This window comes from Lytechinus variegatus, chromosome 1 (assembly GCF_018143015.1).
Source record: "Lytechinus variegatus isolate NC3 chromosome 1, Lvar_3.0, whole genome shotgun sequence".
NCBI classification, from domain to species: Eukaryota; Metazoa; Echinodermata; class Echinoidea; order Temnopleuroida; family Toxopneustidae; genus Lytechinus; species Lytechinus variegatus.
The window spans coordinates 56,376,115-56,397,365 of NC_054740.1; the positions used below are offsets into that span (position 1 = coordinate 56,376,115).

A 21,251-nucleotide genomic window follows, 5' to 3' on the forward strand; every position below is an offset into this window, starting at 1 on the left:
AAAAAATAGAGGGGGCAGGCATCCCTTTAAGCCCCCATCACACTTATTCGGAATCAGCAGGAAGCAGAAGCTGGAATGACTTTTGGGAGGAACTTATGAATTCACCAAACTGGAGTTGAAATTCAGTAAATTGACCAGGTGTATCATCATACACTAGTCAAAATGAACCGCAGTGGAGTCAGATTGATAATTCGTGCTACATTCTTGGTCATTCTAGCTGCATTCTAAATATTCTGACTGCATTCTGATTGCATTCAAAATATTTTTTTTTTTAAATATTTATTTCTTTTGGACGTCCCGAAGGTTTTGGTCATGATCAAAACATTTTTGAGGGGTATTTTCGAATGGTGTTCGAAGTAGATTTGAATGACCAACTGGTGGTTGAACAATAGTCCTTTCATTCCGCCCAATTCTGCTTGATTCGGAATAAGTGTGATGGGGGCTTTACTTCTGCCTCTTATCTTTTTACAAGGCCTTGTGACTTGGCTATGTCCTTTGTCAAGTAGTGCCTGAAACAAGGATAGTTGGTGAAACATGGGTGAATGTGTGATCGACAGTCGAGAGGCCTTTTGTCTTTGATACATTTGATAGTATCATGGATAGCAAAATGATAAACCTGATTTTGTGTTTGCCTTTGCTCAGGGCAATAATCTAATTAAGCTGAAATCAAGATTTTTTTCCATGTACATTCTTGCTTTGCCAGGAAGTGTCATAATTCATTGTATTTCTCCAATTGAAATGAGCGATATTTGATGCATTTTCTTTCAGCGTGTGGTGGGTAGGATAACCCGGCAGACTGAAGGTAGCAGTATTTCCTCCATCGATCAGGTTTCTGCAGCTAAACTGGGCACCTGTCAGAACTTCTATCTTCAGAGGTACACCCTACCCGGAGGTATGACGTCCATTTTTCTCCTTCCTTATCATAGTCTGATTGTATCATTTCAAAAGTCAGAGAGGGATGAAAAGAAGTCTTGATTCGCAGTAGGGAATTTTCATTTCGCAATGCACAACAGATTCAAGAGTTGGTGGAGCGTTGTGGCCCAGTGGATTAGTCTCCGGACTTTGAAACAGAGGGTCGTGGGTTCAAATCCCTGCCATGGCGTAGTCTCCTTCAGCAAGTAATTCAACCACATTGTGCTGCACTCAACCCAGGTGAGGTGAATGGGTACCTGGCAGGAATTTATTCCTTGAAACACCACCGCGCTGTAAAAGGCTGCGGGGCTAAAGACGGTAATATTATCCAAGTCCTTTGGAAGCGCATAGAGACGTTATTCATAATGTGTTATGCACTATACAAGAACTGACTACTATTATCATTATTGGTAAACATCTTGAAAATGCCCGTCAAATAACAATGAACAGCTGGGAGGTCTGTCGAAAAATGGCGAAACAGCAGCAGTTTTATCTCAAGTTTCGGAGCATGTCGTCTGTCCAGAATCCAGGACGGAATGCTGTATTGATTCACCAATTTTCGAGAAACACTTCTTGGTTGTTCATTGTCATGAAGGGCATTTAACAATACATTTTCTATGTTCTTGGATCCGTCATGTGTTGTGGATCAAAAACTTCCTGTTGTCAAGGTACAGAGGCCTGTATTCTGAAATTGGGTTTAACTTGGACCATGGTTTAATTCTGAGCTAAAAAAATATGCGAAGCCAAAATTGTCAACATTTTGTTAACATCGTTTTTTTTTATGTTCACTGTGCTCTTGTGCTATAATAATAATAATGATAATGATAATAATATAGGTATATTTACCCAGGGAAGCCGCTTCAGTTACAAAAACTGTTCTCCCAGCAGGCCCTGCTATCATTATTACCCCCGCTTTAGCTGGGCTGCCTAGGCGCTCAAAGCATTTAAGGAATTTCTTCCTACCGGGTACTCATTCATCTCACCTGGGTTGAGTGCAGCACAGTGTGAATAAATTTCTTGCTGAAGGAAATTACGCTATGGCTGGGATTCCAACCCACGACCCTCTATTTCAAAGTCCGAAGACTAATCCACTGGCCCACAACGCTCCACTGTATAATGGAGGTGCCGTTGTATAACGTTTCTGACTCGCCTTTCAATCAGAGGATCGTGTGTTCAAATCCTACCAGGCGCTAGCGTCCTTTGGCTAGACGTTGATCTGCATTTGCCACTCTCCACCCAGGTGTTAATCGGTTACCCGGTAGGATGTGAGAGTTATTGTATGTTTGAATTTGCCAGTGCATTTTGAGGCTGCGTTGAATGCAAGGAATGCTCCCCACAGTGTGGAAATTGTGCAATTTCGTGCAAGATTGAAATGAATTCAATGACTGGGGTAATGATATGCTGGAAAGCGCTTTGAGCCGTATATAAAAACTGGCTGTTGTTATTATTGTTCTTGTTTTGTTGTTAATATTGTTATAATAATGGGAAAGAAAACAAATTCTGTTCAGTTAATATTCCCAGACAGTTGATGATAAATTATCTGAATAATATTATCATTTCAAGATAAGTATTTCATTGAGAAATCTTTGCAAAATACTTAAATGTCTCCTAACCAAATGATTGTCTCACTTCAATTACATGACCAATCCTCTATTTTGCCATTTAAGCATTTCTTGACCAGTTTAGGTGGTCCTTTTCAGGACCAAACATAAGTATATCCAAGAAAGAAAATATGATATCCCACGACGCTCCTACATTGATACCTTCTTTGCCATGGAAACCTTCAGAAATTATGTGATTATATCTGTGTGTTCCGTTCATTGACGGGTTTCACAAAGACTTTGATGTTCTTTGATGGCTGCCCTTGTCATAATCTACTAGTATTCATTCTTTGCCATGGAAACCTTTAAAAAACTATGTAATTGTATCTGTGTTTCCATTCATTGACGGGTTTCACAAAGACTTTAATGTTCTTTGATGGCTACCCTTGTCATGATCTTCTTCGATTCATTCATGGCTGTGGAAACCATCAGAAATTATGTGATTATGTCTGTGTGTTCCATTCATTGATATGTTTCACAAAGACTTTAATGTTCTTTTATGGCAGCCATTGTCATGATCTACTTCTATTCATTCATGGCCGTGGAAACCATCAGAAATTATGTGATTATATCTGTGTTTTCCATTCATTGATAGGTTTCACAAAGACTTTTATGTTCTTTGATGGCAGCCCTTGTCATGATCTACTTTGATTCATTCATAGCCGTGGAAACCATCAGAAATTATGTGATTATATCTGTGGTTTTCATTCATAGACGTGTTTCACATAGACTTTGAATTTTTTTGATGGCAGTCCTTGTCATAATCTACTAGTATTCATTCATAGCCATGGAAACCATCAGAAATTATGTGATTATATCTGTGTTTTCATTCATTGACAGGTTTCACAAAGACTTTGATGTTCTTTGATGGCAGCCCTTGTCATGATCTACTTTGATTCATTCATAGCCGTGGAAACCATCAGAAATTATGTGATTATATCTGTGTTTTCATTCATTGATAGGCTTCACAAAGACTTTGATGTTCTTTGATGGCAGCCCTTGTCATGATCTACTTTGATTCATTCATAGCCATGGAAACCATCAGAAATTATGTGATTATGTCTGTGTGTTCCATTCATTGATATGTTTCACAAAGACTTTAATGTTCTTTGATGGCAGCCATTGTCATGATCTACTTCTATTCATTCATGGCCGTGGAAACCATCAGAAATTATGTGATTATATCTGTTTTCCATTCATTGATATGTTTCACAAAGACTAATGTTCTTTGATGGCTACCCTTGTCATGATCTTCTTCGATTCATTCATGGCCGTGGAAACCATCAGAAATTATGTGATTATGTCTGTGTGTTCCATTCATTGATAGGTTTCACAAAGACTTTAATGTTCTTTGATGGCAGCCCTTGTCATAATCTACTTTGATTCATTCATAGCCGTGGAAACCATCAGAAATTATGTGATTATTTCTGTGTTTTCATTCATAGACGGGTTTCACAAAGACTTTGATGTTCTTTGATGGCTGCCCTTGTCATAGTCTACTAGTATTCATTCTTTGCCATGGAAACCTTTAAAAACTTTGTAATTGTATCTGTGTTTTCTATTTATTGACAGGTTTCACAAAGACTTTGATGTTCTTTGATGGCTGTCCTGGTCATCTAGGATGCTCGGTTTTATTACGGGGAGGAGGCATTGCAGAACTCTCTAAGGTAATAGCATGAATCCATTCAAATATTTTTTTTGTGTGTCCCAGATTTTGGATTATTCGCCCACAGTTAGTATGTTTAAAATGCATCTTAAGACCTATCTTTTCAGTAATACTCTATGATTTGTATCATTCATTTTGTTATGCACAGCTGAAAATATTATTATAGTAGCTGCACAATATAAATGCTCTTTTATTATTATTACTATTACATTCGGTTCATGGTTGTGATATGGTTTTTGGTATTGAATAAGCTGAGGAATAGCTGTGGAAAAAGTGATTAGCTTGGGATAAAGGTAAGATATTTGGATTAGGGTTTTAGGATTATTTATGATATTTTGCTTAATGTATACATATTCCAGAGGAGGTGTGGTGGTAGGGAGCAAGCGTCATGGACTCAATCATTTTGATTTAATTATCCCAAGTAAAAAGTTAAAAGGCGATTTGAGTCAGGGTCGCTGTAAAATTTACAAGCTGCTTGAAGCCAAAATAAACAAAGATAAAAAAATTGTCATTGATTTAAAGGTCAAGTCCACCTCAGAAAAATGTTGATTTGAATCAACAGAGAAAAATCAGACAAGCACAATGATGAAAATTTCATCAAAATCGGATGTAAAATAAGAAAGTTATGACATTTCAAAGTTTCGCTTATTTTTAACAAAATAGTTACATGAACGAGCCAGTTACATTCAAATGAGAGAGTCGAAGATGTCACTCACTCACTATTTCTTTTGTTTTTTATTGTTTCAATTATACAATATTTCAATTTTTGTCTCACCTGCGAAGCAAAGTGAGACTATAGGCGCCACTTTTCCGGCGGCGGCGTCAACATCAAATCTTAACCTGAGGTTAAGTTTTTGAAATGATGTCATAACTTAGAAAGTATATGGACCTAGTTAATAAAACTTGGCCATAAGGTTAATCAAGTATTACTGAACATCCTATTAGAGTTTCATGTCACATGACCAAGGTCAAAGGTCATTTAGGGTCAATGAACTTAGACCATGTTGGAGGATTCAACATCGAAATCTTAACCTGAGGTTAAGTTTTTGAAATGTCATCATAACTTAGAAAATATATGGACCTAGTTCATGAAACTTGGACATAAGGTAAATCAAGTATCACTGAACATCCTGCATGAGTTTCACGTCACATGACCAAGGTCAAAGGTCATTTAGGGTCAATGAACTTTGGCCGAATTGGGGATATCTGTTGAATTCCCATCTTAACTTTGAAAGTTTATGGATCTGATTCATGAAACTTGGACATAATAGTAATCAAGCATCACTGAACATTTTGTGCAAGTTTCAGGTCTCATGATTAAGGTCAAAGGTCATTTAGGGTCAATGAACTTTGGTCGAATCGGGGGTATCTGTTGAATTACCATCATAACTTTGAAAGTTTGTTGGTCTAGTTCATTAAACTTTGACATTAGAGTAATCAAGTATCACTGAACATCCTGTGCGCGTTTCAGGTCACATGACCAAGGTCAAAGGTCAATGAACTTTGGCCGAATTGGGTGTATCTGTTGAATTACCATCATAACTTTAAAAGTTTATGGATCTGATTCATGAAACTTGTACATAAGAGTAATCAAGTATCACTGAACATCCTGTTCGAGTTTCAGGTCACATGATCAAGGTCAAAGGTCATGTAAGGTCAATGAACTTTGGCCATGTTGGGGTTTTTTGTTGAATAACCTTCATATCTCTGTAAGTTTATTGGTCTAGTTCATAAAAAGTGGACATAAGAGTAACCATGTATCACTGAACATCTTGTGCGAGTTAGAGTAGTATTCAAAGTCAGCACTGCTGCTATATTGAACCGCGTGATGCAGGTGAGACGGCCAGAGGCATTCCACTTGTTATGAATTTGACGATTAGGACCTCCTTGCCTGAAGCACAAAATGTTAAAATAATGAAATTAGATGTGTTGAGTGAGGAATGAAACTTCATTTTACATGACAATGACGAGAAAATCAAAATATTTCATATAATAAAATACAAAAGAAATAGTGAGTGATTGATGTCATCAGTTCCTCATTTGCATACCGACCGAGATGTGCATATAACTGTTTTGTGAAATGAAGCAAAACTTTAAAATGCCATAACTTTTTTATTTTACATCCGATTTTGATGAAATTTTCAGTGTTATGCTTGTTGATTTTTTCTCTTTTTATTCAAATCAAGTTTTTGTTGGGCTGGACTTGTCATTTAAGTAATATATTTATGAGGTTGGAACAGTCATGTTTAGCATCAAATTTGATTTTTATTAAAATGTTATGTATGTATGATTATTTGTTTTATTAAAGAATGTCATGACTTCATCTATTCCAATCAATATTATTTTTTATTCTATGTATAGTTTAGGAATACCTCATCAGTATACTGTGATACAAGTCTGTTTATGTACTGTTTAGTCAAATTTGTTGCCAGTTTTGAAAAATATTTAAAATATTTAAGAATATGAAAGCCTCCTTGGTAGTTTTTGACAATTTCAGTAATATCAAGGCTTTGATAAATTGCGAAGTATTTGACTCTGACTGTTACAATGCTTCCTGTGCTAAAGAGTTTGTATGACTTGTTGCCATATTGGTTTAGAATATTATACGTATTTTGCTTGGTTTTGATCATTGCAGGTGAAGAGAGTGCTGAATCTGATGGTGTATGCCGTCTATCATTCTCGTCTCGAGACCTCGTACCTCAAGGACGAGTTTGCCAAGCCTCCTCTGACCCCATCCCCCGCAGGAAGCCCACCAAACTCACCACCATCACCCATGGGACAGACACCTGGACGACAAGCTATGAAGGACACAGGAACCTTCCATGAAGTCATCAAGGCTGTCAGGATTGAACAGGCTTTGATCAGGAAACCTGCAGGAGTGGACAACCCTGCAGGAGAGGTAGAGACAGGCATTCCTGTCCTTGCAACCCCTCCATCGAGTCGGAGAGGATTCAAAGCCACAGTGCAGAAGCTTCTGATGGGGAAGGGGAGTGATGGAAGTGATCATAGTGGGAGTAGCAGTGCCGCCGGTAGCAGGAGAAGCAGCGATGGCACTGTGGGTAATGATCGGACAGGAGCTGTAGGAGTAGCAGCTAAAGAAAGTAGCAAAGAGATGCCAAGTGGGGCTGCCAAGCTTCCTCATGCAAGCACCTATCCCAGCTTCGATGCAGCAATAGAATCTGAAAGCCTGACAGTAGATGCAGAAGGTACTGGAACACCCAAAAAACATGATGATGCTACAGTGGAAGGTATATCACGAATAGGTGCCGACTCAAGTTCTAGCCTCAGTGCATCAGAAAATGGACTTCTCCAAGAATATGTCCTTGTTGACGAGAGTAAACATGATCATAATGCCATTTCTCAAAGTGACTCGATGGTTGAGAAAGGTGGTGAGATTAAAGTGAAAGACTATCAGGTTAAGAAGATCAGCAGCAAAGAGGAAGAAGAGAACGTCTTCAGCTTTGATGTGAATAGCAATGACAGTGAGGCTGAGGAAGCTATGGAATCACTGGACTCAACAGACCCATTAAAATCATCCAGTGAAGACAGTCCATTAGAGAAGGAGGACAGAGAAAGGTTTTCCAGGGCCTTCAACAACACTATTCTGACAATTTCACCATTTCTGGCATTTCCTGCACCTTACTTTGAAACCGAAGAAGGGAGGCAGTCCCCAAACCGACACTTCTTTCCACAGAATGTCTTCTGGTCTCCTAAGCTCCAAGACAACCCAGGAGATGTCTCTCAGGCAGTGGAGGCACACCTGGAAGATGACGATCCTAAAGACGATGTGGTTTACTGGTCGACAGATCGTTGCACCCACAAGATCAGCTCCATGGGCTTAGCACATCCCCACCCATTCACTTTCCTGCAGCTGACCGAAGACTTCTGGTCGGAATCCACCAGGACTCTTCTCGCTGACTTCCGTGCCCGCGGAGGGCGCTACATCCCAAAGGACCAAGCTTCTGTCCACACCCTTGCTCAGAAATCCCTCATGATTCCTCATGAACACAAACCAAAGCAACAACAGAACGCAAACCAGCAATACCTGCTAGCCAGGAAAGGCAACAATGACACCCAAGAACATCAGTCTAGACACCCTGTCTATGACTGTCTTGACCCCTACCATCACCAGAAGATTCTTCTTCAGTTCAGCAGCTACTCGCATCACTCAGGAAACATGCCAGGTCACTGTATCCACCCTTGGATGGTTACCATGGAATTCTATGGCTATAACGATATCACCTTAGGCATGTTCCTCGATAGATATTGCTTTAGGTGAGTTTATGACAAAACTAAAATGTGAAAATCTAGCTCATTCCGATTTGATTCATCAATTGGGTAGAATGTAAAGGAATGGTATATACAACATATTGTGGCTGAGAAATCAGCATAAATGCCATTGGTTAATATCCTCCTCCTTCTTCACCCTTCTCCTCCCCCACCTTATCCTCCTCATTATCAATATCATCAAGGCCTGTGACACCCTGATCACTAATATCTTGAATTTCCTCCTCCTCCTCCTCATAATCATCATCACTATCATCATCATCATCAACATAATTGTCGTCATCATCATCATCATCATCATTATTTTTTTATTCCTTTCTATCTTCTTGAATCTCAGTGCCAACTATCTTTGTCCTAGTGAGACCTGTGACAACCTGAATACTAATCATATCAGGAGGTTGAACCTCCTCACTGTTCTCCTCCTCCTCCTCCTCCTCCTCCCCCTTATCTTCATCCTCCTCCTCCCCCTTCTCCTCCTCACCATTATCAATATTATTTTAGGTGTTCCTTTTTCACTCCTTGAATCTCAGTGCCAACTATCTGTGTCCCAGTGAGACCTGTGACACCCTGATGGCTAATCATGTTAGGAGGTTCGTTCATGGTAATGCATCAATCCAAGTCCTTCAGAGACAGCTAGATAGTCCTGTTCCAGGGTACAAGAACAAGGTCCTCATGTGGAGCTGGTGTCGAAGATGTAAACAGGTTAGTGGTGTAGGAGAAGGAAGAGACAGAAAAAGATGAAGAAAAATAGGGGGAGGTATCTGTCAAGAAAAACATAGATGGATGGATGGGCAGATGGACTGATGGACAGATAGATTTTTTTTAGAAACTATTAAAAATTATGTAAAGAAAGAACATTATTTTTTCATTTAGAAAGCTTTCAGGGCCTTGTGAACAAATATTGAATAAGGGGTGCTCGGGGACTTGTTCAGGGGGTTGTCATCAGAAGAAAATAAAATTACAAGCAATAACCTTTTTTTTTTCCAGGGAGTGCTTCCTATGAAGCACCCCAGCTTCCCAGCACCATGATAGCACTATGAAATCCGAGATGCCAGTATGTACTATGTACAACAAGATGCACTGTCATATAAGAATTCTTCTCTTTAACTGGTATTGACCCTTTCCTCCAGGTAACGCCTGTTCAGCCTATGTCACGGGACACCTGGCACATGTCATTTGCGAAGTACCTCGAGATACACTTCTATGGGAAGGATTATGGTCGTCATGGTAGCTCGTCTCCGTGCTGCCACTCTCTGCATCATCATCACTATCAATATTTTGGACAGCACAACATGGTTGCATCATTCAAGTAAGTTTCAGAATGATATTGAGTTCCCCAGGGATTGATGTATATGCATATGAATCAAGTAAGCTTCATTAGAGTATAAAGAAGGGTACTGAGTTTCCACAGAGAGTGGTGTAGGTGTATATGTATAAAAATCAAGTAAGCTTCATTATAGAGTATCAAAATGATATTGAATTCCCCTTGGAGTGGGTTATGTGCATACAAATTGAAAAAGCTCCATTATAGTATAAAAATGTTATTGAATTCTTCAAGGAGTGTTGTATGTACAAATTCATACAAAGAAAGTCATACATTCAGCCTCCCATTTTCTTGCTAAGTAGGCATTATACAGTATTTTTTTTTTTGTATTATTGCATGGCAGCACAACTGTTTTTGAACTTGGAACAAATGATATTCTAGTGATGAAAAACAAGTATGTTGTATTTGTGGAAGTGCTGTGGTGTGGCGGTTCTGAATCTTGTCTTGTATTCAGAGGGTCGTGTGTTCGAATCCCACCATGGCCTAGTGTCCTTTGACAAGATGTCCATACACACTTTGCCACTCTCTCCCAAGTGCTACTTGCGTATCTGTAGGAAAATTGTGGTTGGTTTGGCAAGTGTGCGGCTAACAGGCTGCAAAAAAAGCTATGAATCCAGTGACCGGGTAATAATAATTGTGAAGCGCTTTGAGCAGTCGTAGATTGATATCGCACTATCAAAAAGCCAATTATTATTATAATTGAAATGGATTGGTTCCAGTATTTAGTACATCTTTGTACAGTCCAATGTATGGCATCGCTGTTCACTGATTTAAGAAAGATGAAAGATGGGAATTTCTTGTACACAAAATGTGGCAAAAATTTTGTATGTACATAGTAGATTATCGAATGAATGAACAACAAATCTTGATCATTTATAAGCCTTTTAAAATCACTCATCTTATGATAAGCAGTTATTAATAGGAGTAGAGTTGGTCTGAACAAGAAGGATGCTTGAGACATATGTAGAGAAGGAGGGAGTGTCATAGTGTGAGAGTCTTTAACTCTTCGTAAGAGGAAAATTGCTGAGTGAAATCAGTGATGATGAAGATGGCGGTGATGGTGGTGATGATGATAATGATGATAATGATGATGATAATGATGATGATAATGGCGATGATGGTGATGATGGTAACGATGACGATTGGGATGATGATGAAGATGGTATAAATGATGATTTTTGATGATAATGATGATTTTTATGATGATGACAGTGATGACGATGGATGGTGATGATGATGATAATAATGACGATGGTGATGATAACGATGATGACGATTAACATGATGATGACAACTATGGATGGTGATGATGATGATGATTGATGATAATGATGGTGGGGGTGATGAAAAATGATGGTGATGATTTTAGTGATGAGAGTGATGAAGATTGTGATGGTGGTGATGATGATGGTGATGATGATGATGATGATGATGATGGTGATGATGATGGTGATAACATACATGCTGTTGTTTTGTTTTTTCAGATTCAGTCCCATAATTTTAAGAGAGATAGCTTTCCCACCTCTTCCAATCATGATAGACCAGCCGTTCAGAGCTCATAAAAGCTACTTGGAGGAGAGCAAAAGTCTTGCCATTAGGTAAGTGGACCTACAAAACTTATCATTAATTGTTGAACTGACTCTTATTTTTCAATCAGCGAGAGTATTTGGTTCGAATCCTTTATCCTTATCGTTGCATGCACCACGAACCGTCCTCTCTGCGCACTTCGATGCAAAAGTTAAGCGCACTGTATCTATTCCACGAACTGTCCTCTCTGTTACGTTGCCCACTGTGGCGTAAATAATTAACTTCAAGAAAATATAAAGATACGTTATGAAACTTTGGAACCTGAACTTTTTGACGAAGACACCGGTAAATAAATTGCTCTCCTAGTTGGTGCACTTATTGCTGGTTTAAAAAAAAACTTCTTTAAATGTGTTTCCTGCAAAAGTAACTTTCGAATGGAAGTGCGCAGAGAGGACGGTTCGTGGTGCGTGCAACGATATATGACCAGCCCCCTCAATCCAACAAGTCGCCAGGGAAGGTTCTCCATAAAAAGCCCAAATAGTAAAAAAAAAAATCAAGAAGTGGCTTTTCTGAAAGAGTAACTCTTCTTCTTCACACTGTCATATTTCAGGTTTAAATTTGAATAGAAACCAAGATACAAGAGGGGTTTTTTTACACAAATTTTTCAGACTGCTTAGAAGTTTCGCTGAGGTTGCACAGAGTGCACATTTCATGCTTGAATCAACCTGTTGATCAATTTTGACAAGTTCTGTATCATTTTGAAACTTAGAATATCTATGTACAATCCTAGTAAAATCTCAAAATTCATTTTGGGCGACCTATTGTTTTGGGGTGGCTGGTTAAACATTGTGCTGCAATCGACCCACAATGGAGATGAATTCTTTGAATGATTTAACACCTAGGACAGCTCAGCTATACAGTCCAGGGGTTCGTTTCATAAAGCTGTTTGTAAGTTAAGAGCGACTTTAAGAACGCCTGGTGATCCTTTCTTACGCGCTAAACCATCGCCAATTTATCTTCCATTTACCACAAGAAAGGATCACCAGTCGTTCTTAAAGTTGCTCTTAACTTCCGAACAGCATCATGAAACATCCACCGGGTAATAATATACCATGTATTACGCCCAGTAATGCATCTCTCTGCTCTATTGGCCTGTTATTATTATTATGTTATGACAACTTACTTAATTGACAGAAATAGAGTATATTTTGATACTACAGTATGATGTGCCTGAAAACAAAGATTAAAGATTATACTAGGCAACTGTGCCTTTGTTGGTGTTGCACCCAAACTCTGCAATAGTCTCCCTTCCTCAATAAGAAACACATAATCTGTTAACTTATTCAAACCAAACTGAAAACCTAGCTCCCTTTTGAAGAGAGTTTTCATTAAATAAGTCATTGATTTGTAATGTTGTTCGTAGAGAAACATGTAGGAGCTTCCCTTATTTTCCTTTGAGTATATCCTTGTATAATTTGCACAGTATAAATGCATTGTTGTTATTAATATTGTTAGTATTATTACTGTAATTATTACTATTATTATCATCATTATTTTCATCATCATCATAATTATCATAATCATCATCATCAATCATCATCATCATCATCGTCATCATTATCATCATCAATCATCATCATCTATCATCATCATCATCACCATCATCATCAATCATCATCATCAATCATCATCATCATCATCATCATCATCATCATCAATCATCATCAATCATCATCATTAATCATCATCATCAATCATTACCATCATTATATCTCTTTTTACTATGTCATGCAGAGGGAATCAGGTGTTCCGTGGTATTTTTGGTAACATATCAAGTCTAACGGTTGGCAAACTAAGTCAACTTCTTGAGCAGAAAGAGCAAGAGTTCACCAGTCAATATGAGGTAGGTTGGAATTAAAATTATATTCTTTTTGCTAAAAAAAACACAACATATACACAGCATGCTGGAGAGAATTGAGCAGAAATTATTTTGTCATTTAAGTTATGATATGAGGTAGTTAGAAATAAAATTGTATTCTTTTTGCTAGAAACAAAATACATAGCATGCTGGAGAGAATGGAGCAGAAATGATATTGTCATTTAAGTTCTGATACAAGGTAGGTTGGAAAGAAAATTGTGTTCTTGGGCTTTATGAAACAACATCAAGCTACTCGGCTTGGAACCAAAATGGAGAGAATTTAGCAGAATTGATATTATCATTCGTTTTATGATATGTTGCAGGTTTGAAGGAGATTTATTTTCTTTGGCTAACAAGATATATGAATTAAAATGATTTTTGTAGTTTTTTTTATGTTTGTACCTTTCTCAGATTTTCATTGATATTGCTAATTTGTATTTTTCAAAATATTATACTGTCTATCACAAGCCTTTGCTGTATAAGGGTTAGTAATAACTATTTTGCTGTCTTTCATTGTATTATACTTCAATACTTTTTGTGGTTGAAATAAATGGAAATTGAAATTTACTAAACAACTATGTTCAGTGGAACAATTGTGTTCATTTTGTGAAGCTCTTTGCCGAGAGATGTTTGAGAACTTAGATTGTTACCTGTTTTTTTTTTTTTTTAGAGTATCTCTATAAAATGCTTCTTTTGGCTGGAATTTTTTAGACGGATTACAATCGCTTCAAGCAGAACATGGACGAAGTGGAAACAAAAGTGATGTATGTGGAAAAGTGGAAAGCCAGCCCTGACAAGAAAAAAGATAGCAGTGGGAACGACTGTAAGTAATAAGCATGGGACATTTCGCATTGGATTATGTAAGCTATACACAATCATATTTTATTGTTGGACCATAATAAACAAACCATTAGCATTAACAGTGGTTAAAAATAAGAAGGGTTGTAGATTTTTCACTTGATGTTCAGTTTGGTTTTATGATAATGGTATTGAAAGTGAATGCTAGGCACCTTAACAAAAGTTAGGGTGCTTAGCAGGGACTCAGCACATATAAACACATTACACAATTGGTGTCAATAGATTTGTTGGTTTGTCAGCCCATCCTGGATCACCACTAGTATATTTCAAATCATGGAGGTTTTTTAGGCCAATTTAATAGGGTTTTCACAAAGATGCCTAATGAATAGCTTTTAAAAATAAATGGAAGTATTTGCAGTAAACACCGAGTAAATACCAAACTCTGTAAAACCAAGGTTTAATTGTCACCATATCATTGTAGATCTAGATCTGGTATAGTGACAATAACTGAGCTTTGTTAAAATCATGAAATCAAAGCAGAAAAAAATGATCAGTCTGAAGATCACCAACATAGATAAGCACATATGGGACATACATGTAGTAGTATTATTTCTTGGCAAAAGACCCAACATCATGCTTTAATTTCATGCTTGTTTTTCTAATACTTTAGCAATTACACAATTTCTTCAAGAATCTTTTGGCACATATTTTTTATTTAATACATTTTTTATTTAATATATACATGATAACAATGACCACCTGGGTGGTCATTTGTATCAGATTCTGTAAGAACCAATCTTGAAATCATTACAACAACTGGCAATTTACGGCCTGAGAGTCTAAGGCCAATGATGCATTAATATGATGTCCATATAACATTGCTTTCACAGTTAATTTGAGTGTCAACAAATTCAGAAAAGGTTTCAAGATCAAACATGAATATCTATGGCAAGAGATCTTTCTCAGATTAATGCATCAAAACTTGGCCACATCTGAATCGATCTACACTGTGAAATAGAGTAGCATATAACTATGTTATATGGACATCTTGTAATGTATGCCCCTAACTCGATGCCTCACCCAGATGCAGTTTGAAAAGCCTGAATATTTTTTTATACATGTGTATGATACATTGTTATTCTTTGTCGTCTTTAGGGAGCGATTTCTGTCTCGAGGACCAGTTACTTGACATTGAAGACTCCATCGTCATTGCTAAGAGATGCTTGGCTGAAATCAACTTTGCCTGGAATACAAGGTAAATTAAAGGGAGGGGGGTTTCTCAACTGTGATATCCTTTGGTTACTGTTATAAGCTACTGAAATTGATTCATCTGATTGGCTGAGAGAAACTTTGTGGATGAAAATCACTGGCAAGATACCTCATGAAGCTTCCATGACCAGGAGGTGCTTCATAAAGTTTCTTTTAAAGTTAGGTACAAGTTTAATGATAATAATGGGCATTTATATAGTTTACTAATGATTGGGCTCTTGGAAGCCATAGGGATGGGCTCTCAGTCTTTTATTTCTATTTGTCGAAGTTGAAATGTGCAAATATGAACTTTTTTGGATTTACTCGGATATAGACACGTAGAGCTTGCAGCTTATTTGCCCCTGGTCACATTGGAAAATCTCTATCCACTTGAGGGCAAATTTTTTTTCTCATGAATTCTCTCTCTGCATTCACTCGTGATAGTGCAAGTTAAAACATTTACCACCATTTTAACTGAAATCATATGAAATTTAGTCAAACTTTGATTAAATATCAGGAAAATATTCAGGCTTATTTTGGGGCACTTAAAAATCCACTAATTATAGTCATCTGGCTCTGTTAATTCCTTTGCAGATTCCATGATTTTCTCCAGCAGGAAAAGGAATTGGAGAAAATGAGAAAGAGCTTAGGCCGCAAGCCATCCGGTGATGTAGATACCCCAACGCCAACAAAACTGGAGGTATATTACAGTGCCTGAAGCCTATTATATTACATTGATATCTAATGCTATAATAAGAACACTTTTGGGAGTGGAAGCCAGCAATTTAATTTTTTTTTATTTGGCAACAATTTTCTTTGAAGAATATTTGTTTCTCATGTCGAGTCAAGTTAAATTTTGTTTCTTGTTCCTCTTCTGGTGCTACTCATTTATTTAAGGATCACCATCAATTAAGAAACTATTTCTTTATTTTCATGTAAAAATAAGATGTAAAATATTGTGAAAATGTCCCATACGACACAGCATGGAATTGCTCTTAAATTTATTTATTGCCTTGAGACAAGAAATATGTTATGGTAGAGGATGTATATTCAATTCATGGTACACCTGTTATTCTTGATTCCAGTCTAAAACTGCTTTTCCTTTTGGACTAACACCCCCACTAACACCCATGCTTACAATGGAACAGTCCAGTCCTGTGTTCATCAGCCCATCTCAGCTGACCCCTTCCATTACCAAGACCGGGGGGTTAGCCCTCAAACACCTGGAAACACTCCATGAAAGAAAGAGGGAGGAGCTACAGGGTCGCCAGAGAGATGATAGTGATGGTAATGTCTTGTGAAAAAGGGTTTATCCTGATTTCCTCACTCTTATTTGCGTTTGTACATAGATTTTTGCATGCACTGTGTCTTTAAGAGGGTGTCACAAGAAATTTGCAATCAATTACATGTAATTTTTACTTTACATTAATCCAACATTGCATGTCAGACTGTTGCAAGAAACTTGTGATCAATTGCAAGTCAATTTGGTCCCTAAATCAATCATATGTCTTGCAGTTAATTGCAAATTAATGATTAATTGCTAATTTGCTCCTTGAAACAAGAAGTTCAATCTGATTTGCCACAGCTAACGTTGATCTATCAGTTGTAAATTTGTAACAGAATATTTGCAATTGATCGCAGATATTTTCTTGCAACACCTCTAAGCCTGTTCATTGATCAAATGGAATATACAAAATGCTCCAAACTATCGGTTCAAGTAGTTCCATGTTGCATGAGAGGGTATGTCTCAGACAGAAAATACAAACATGTAACAATGCACTGTGGTGTAATACGCAAATTAAGACCTTGATAATACTATTGGGCTACTATTACTACAAGTTGTATAGAAAAACAGCATTCTTTGAGTAAGTATCAAGCCAATTTAAAAAAAATGATTATAAAAGGTGCTGAGACCACATCTTCTGGTAGGCATTTCCAAGAACTAATTAGTTGATATGAATAGAAGTTTTGTGAAGGGTCTCTAGTCCTCCTTTCCTTACTGCAAATATGAAAATCCTATATCTTGCACCTGATTTTACAATTTCAGTTGATTTTAGTGTGATTCTTGCAGGATAAAAAAACAATTTTGTTGTGATTGCAAAATTTGTAAATGATTGCTCGTCAATTTCTTGTGAAACCATTTCTGCTAGTTGAGTTTGCTTTCAGTAAGCTACAGTATAATTGCATGATAGTTTAGTTTGTGTTGCACACACCGTTAGACTTTGACTTGCTTATGTTATTGTTTCTTAGCATGCTAAAATTCTTAGTTGATTTTGCTTGCAATGAGTTTTAGTACAAAACAGTGCATGCTGTGATTTTTACATTAGCTAAAACTTTTATGCAGTGAATCTTAATTAGTAGTTATTATTTCTCTTTTAATTTGTAGTTATTATTTCTCTTTTGGACAACAATATTCAATTGAATTTGTGTTTTAATTTATTATTAGTTCTTTTTTTTTGCTTATTTGGGGGGATGAGCTATAATGAAAACAAAAGGTATTTTCAGAACGATTCAGAGCAAATGCATATAAAGCACCTGTTATTTTTATTTTCGGCCCCTGGTTTCTTGGACACTGCCAGGGACTGTGGCCCCTCTAAGCCTACACACGTTCCCTGTGAATTTTCCTACTTTGAAGGAGATTCAAATTTCTGACAAAGTCATGGCTCATTGAAACCATCAGGCAAAAACCAGAACTCTAATGTATGCATTTTTCAGTTAGGCATTGCTTATAAAATTCTTGGCCCATATGAACCCCCTTCCTTCATTGGGAGTGCTCCGTACCCGGGGGCCAGAGTTAAATTTACAGGCACATAATTCAATAAAAATGCATAAATACTAACACCTAAGTTGATATGTACTTGTTTAGGCACAGTGTGTATGGCAGTTTGTATTTCTGTAGTGCTATTAGGAGCAAGGCTGAATGTCCTAATAATATATTAATCATGCATAGAAAATAGTATCCTTTCATAAATATATTATACTAAGAAATTACAAAGCCGCTTGCCGGTAGATGATCATTCCTTACATCTTACCCTTTGACCCTTGCATCCACCTATCCCATCATGCATTTCCTCCCCATGCAGTCTCCATGCTCGGTGACATTTCTTTGACCTCCGATAAGGCGGCAAGGTATTTTGATTATGGTATCTCACCGGGCCTGGTTGCTGGCCTGGAATATAAGCCAAGTAACCATACGGATTCTCCACCACAACGTAAGTCATTTTATAAGTGAAGATAGTTGTACTGTTTTGTTTTATGAATAATGGCAGACTGACCCTGATTTTGATGAATGTGCTTTTACACAATTCTTATAGATACTAAATTGATAGTGTCCATGACCTTTGCTCTCATGTACATGTAACATCGGTGCATGGGAGAAACCATAATCCAACCTCTAACCAAATATCAATTATGATAAGATTCATCACTAAGTTTTATGTTGCCGGGCCGTGGTCAGGATCATTTTGAGGTTTTAAGAAAGGAATTTATAGTATGCATGTACGTAATAATTGTAATACTTATTTTGAAAATGACAATATAATGTCAATCGTTACAATTGATTACTTTTCATAGAGGTATTTATTCCCCACCCCAGTTCATACCACCTCTGCCTGTTTTATTATCATGAATTGTCTAAGAAAGCTGATTAATAACTTGCTCAAAATCTTTTGACTTGCTAAAAGAAAATGTCAACCTGCCCTTGAATCTTGCATTTTCTTGTGATAGGTGCAAGTAGTAAAGAATTATAAGCATTTTTTTAGTTTGTACCATAACCATTTTTGTCTCACCTGCATAGCAGAGAGAGATTATCATAGGCGCCACTTTTCTGATGGCTGCGGCGACGTCATCAACATCAAAATCTTAACCTGAGGTTGAGTTTTTGAAATGTCATGACAAAGGTCATTTATTGCCTATAAACTTAGAACTTGTTGGGAGAATCAACATCGAAATCTTAACCAAGGTTAAGTTTTTGAAATGTTATTATGACTTCAAAAGTACATGGACCTAGTTCATGGAACTTGGACACAAGTGTCATCAAGTATCAGTGAATATCCGGCATGTGTTTCAGGTCACATGACAAAGGTGAAAGGTCCTTTAGGGTCAATAAAATTTGGCCATCATAATTTGAAACTTTATTGATATAGTTCATGAAATGCGGACATAGGGATAATCAAGGATCACTGATCGTCTTACACAACTCTTCGGTCACACGATCATGGTCAAATGTTATTTAGGGTCAATAAACACAGTATTTTTATTGTCATTATAGATGGTGTTTTTGTGAATGATTATTCTGTAGTCATTTTCCAAGTCAGCACTGCTGCTATATTGAATTGCGTAATGCAGGTGAGACTGCCAGAGGCGCTAGACTTGTTAGATTTTTAGGGTACTGAAAAATTCTTAATCTTGTGTTAATCTATGCATGTGTAGTACTTGGATTGCTGTTTATTTTATCATTTAGTTGTGTAGCTAGAGATTGTATTACACTGCACACTTGGTGGATGTCTGAAATGTGGAGTTTATTATGTGTGCATCGATCAGTTAACCAACATGCAGTTTTCCCTTTTTTCTATCTCTTTCTTGCATGGTTATCTTACTTGTTTTTGCAATCAATTAGTATAGGAAGTGTGGCTGGGTGGATTAGTCTCGGGACTTTGAATCAAAAGGTCTGGGGTTCAAATTCCACCGCAGCACTCATATCCCTTGGCAAGGCATTCAGCTAAGTTTGCCACTTTCCACCCAGGTGTAGTAAATGGGTACCTGGCAGGAAGGACTTCCTTGAATGTTCGATGCGCGCGATCGGGGTTGCCATTCTAAAGCTGTGTAATAGTATGCAGTGTTTAGAAACATTGTATTAAGTGCGATGTAACTGTTACATGATATCATTATTAGTATTCCAGGCAGGAGTTAATATCTTGAAATGCTTGTGCCCTGTAAAAGGCTGCTGGGCTTTGGCCAGGGTAATAGTATCCCTAGGAAGCTCATTGAATCGTTCCCCAATATGATCCTCTTTGCTTACAAAAAGAGTACATGCCCTTTTAGATTGAAAATGATGGCATTGCTTGATGATCGTTGTTAAGGTTGATTTTACAATCGTAACTCTTTTGTAACATGAGGCTTTGATTTAAATATTCTTATATCTAGATTTGCTGGTTTCCAGCCTAAGTTGAAAAACTTTTTACTTCATAGTAGTAAGTATTCATTCATACTAGTAGTACTTTCTCCTTTTAAGTTGCGTTGATTATATCTTTTATTTATGGTATATCTTTCCTAGATGCTAATGATAACCACGAGCCATCAGTCCGAGGATCTGTGAACTTCAGCCAAGGGTCCCCACAGACAGGACCTAGACTAGGTCCAGTTCCAGGACCAGCGCCTTCAGTAGCCCCTAACAATAGTGAGTGGAAAGTGTCAGTAGTGTTAAATGGGGAGATTCATCCTGGCCTAAAGTAATAAAAGCAGAAAAAAGGAAAAATAAAGAAACAGAATCTCTTAAAGAATAATAAGAGTATGTTAGATATGTAATGTTCTGATTCATTTTTACTTTACATGCAAGCAGCTCTGCCGTATGTTTTATCAATAAATATCAGGGGGAAATGTGTTTTATTGAGGAATGCGACATTCAGAACCCTGATAATTTCTTCTCAGATTTGATAGTGTAATCCCTTGCCTCAAACCTGTTGAAGCAAGTGTGGTGTTCTGCCTTGTCTTGTCTGTCCAGTGATGCCTACAATCATTAGAATTGGTCTGAACACTGAAAATATCGTGAGGATTTGTTGTGGGTTGATGTCATTATTAAGATGGGCTCAAAGATGGAGAGATTTTAACATGCAAGTAAATAAGCCTTATGTAGATTCTGTACTATTTACTTTCCACATGATTTGTGATTCTGTGGCCCCTTCAGAGCTCATTCGAGACATTGCAAGGAACTTGTTTTTCAACTGCACAACAAGCATAAGTCCCTAAATA

At 37.4% G+C, this 21,251-nt stretch overlaps 1 protein-coding gene across 7 annotated transcripts in view; it reads left to right on the plus strand.

Annotated features, from left to right (window-relative positions):
- The window catches only part of LOC121417675 (1-phosphatidylinositol 3-phosphate 5-kinase-like), an 82,960-nt gene that overhangs the window by 48,364 nt on the left and 13,345 nt on the right, over positions 1–21,251 (plus strand). For 5 of the 7 annotated variants that reach the window (XR_005970392.1, XR_005970390.1, XR_005970395.1 and 2 more), the window contains 13 exons: positions 769–892; positions 4,086–4,180; positions 6,815–8,454; positions 8,997–9,168; positions 9,597–9,775; positions 11,275–11,388; positions 13,112–13,220; positions 13,947–14,058; positions 15,189–15,288; positions 15,876–15,981; positions 16,367–16,568; positions 18,365–18,493; positions 20,557–20,679. Coding sequence is in view for 1 of the 7 variants with exons in the window: in XM_041611431.1 (XP_041467365.1) it covers positions 769–892; positions 4,086–4,180; positions 6,815–8,454; positions 8,997–9,168; positions 9,597–9,775; positions 11,275–11,388; positions 13,112–13,220; positions 13,947–14,058; positions 15,189–15,288; positions 15,876–15,981; positions 16,367–16,568; positions 18,365–18,493; positions 20,557–20,679 (3,205 nt within the window). In the remaining 6 variants the exon portion in view is untranslated. The remainder of the gene's footprint in view (positions 1–768; positions 893–4,085; positions 4,181–6,814; positions 8,455–8,996; positions 9,169–9,596; positions 9,776–11,274; positions 11,389–13,111; positions 13,221–13,946; positions 14,059–15,188; positions 15,289–15,875; positions 15,982–16,366; positions 16,569–18,364; positions 18,494–20,556; positions 20,680–21,251) is intronic. The other 2 variants (XR_005970393.1, XR_005970394.1) reach the window with 2 other exon arrangements.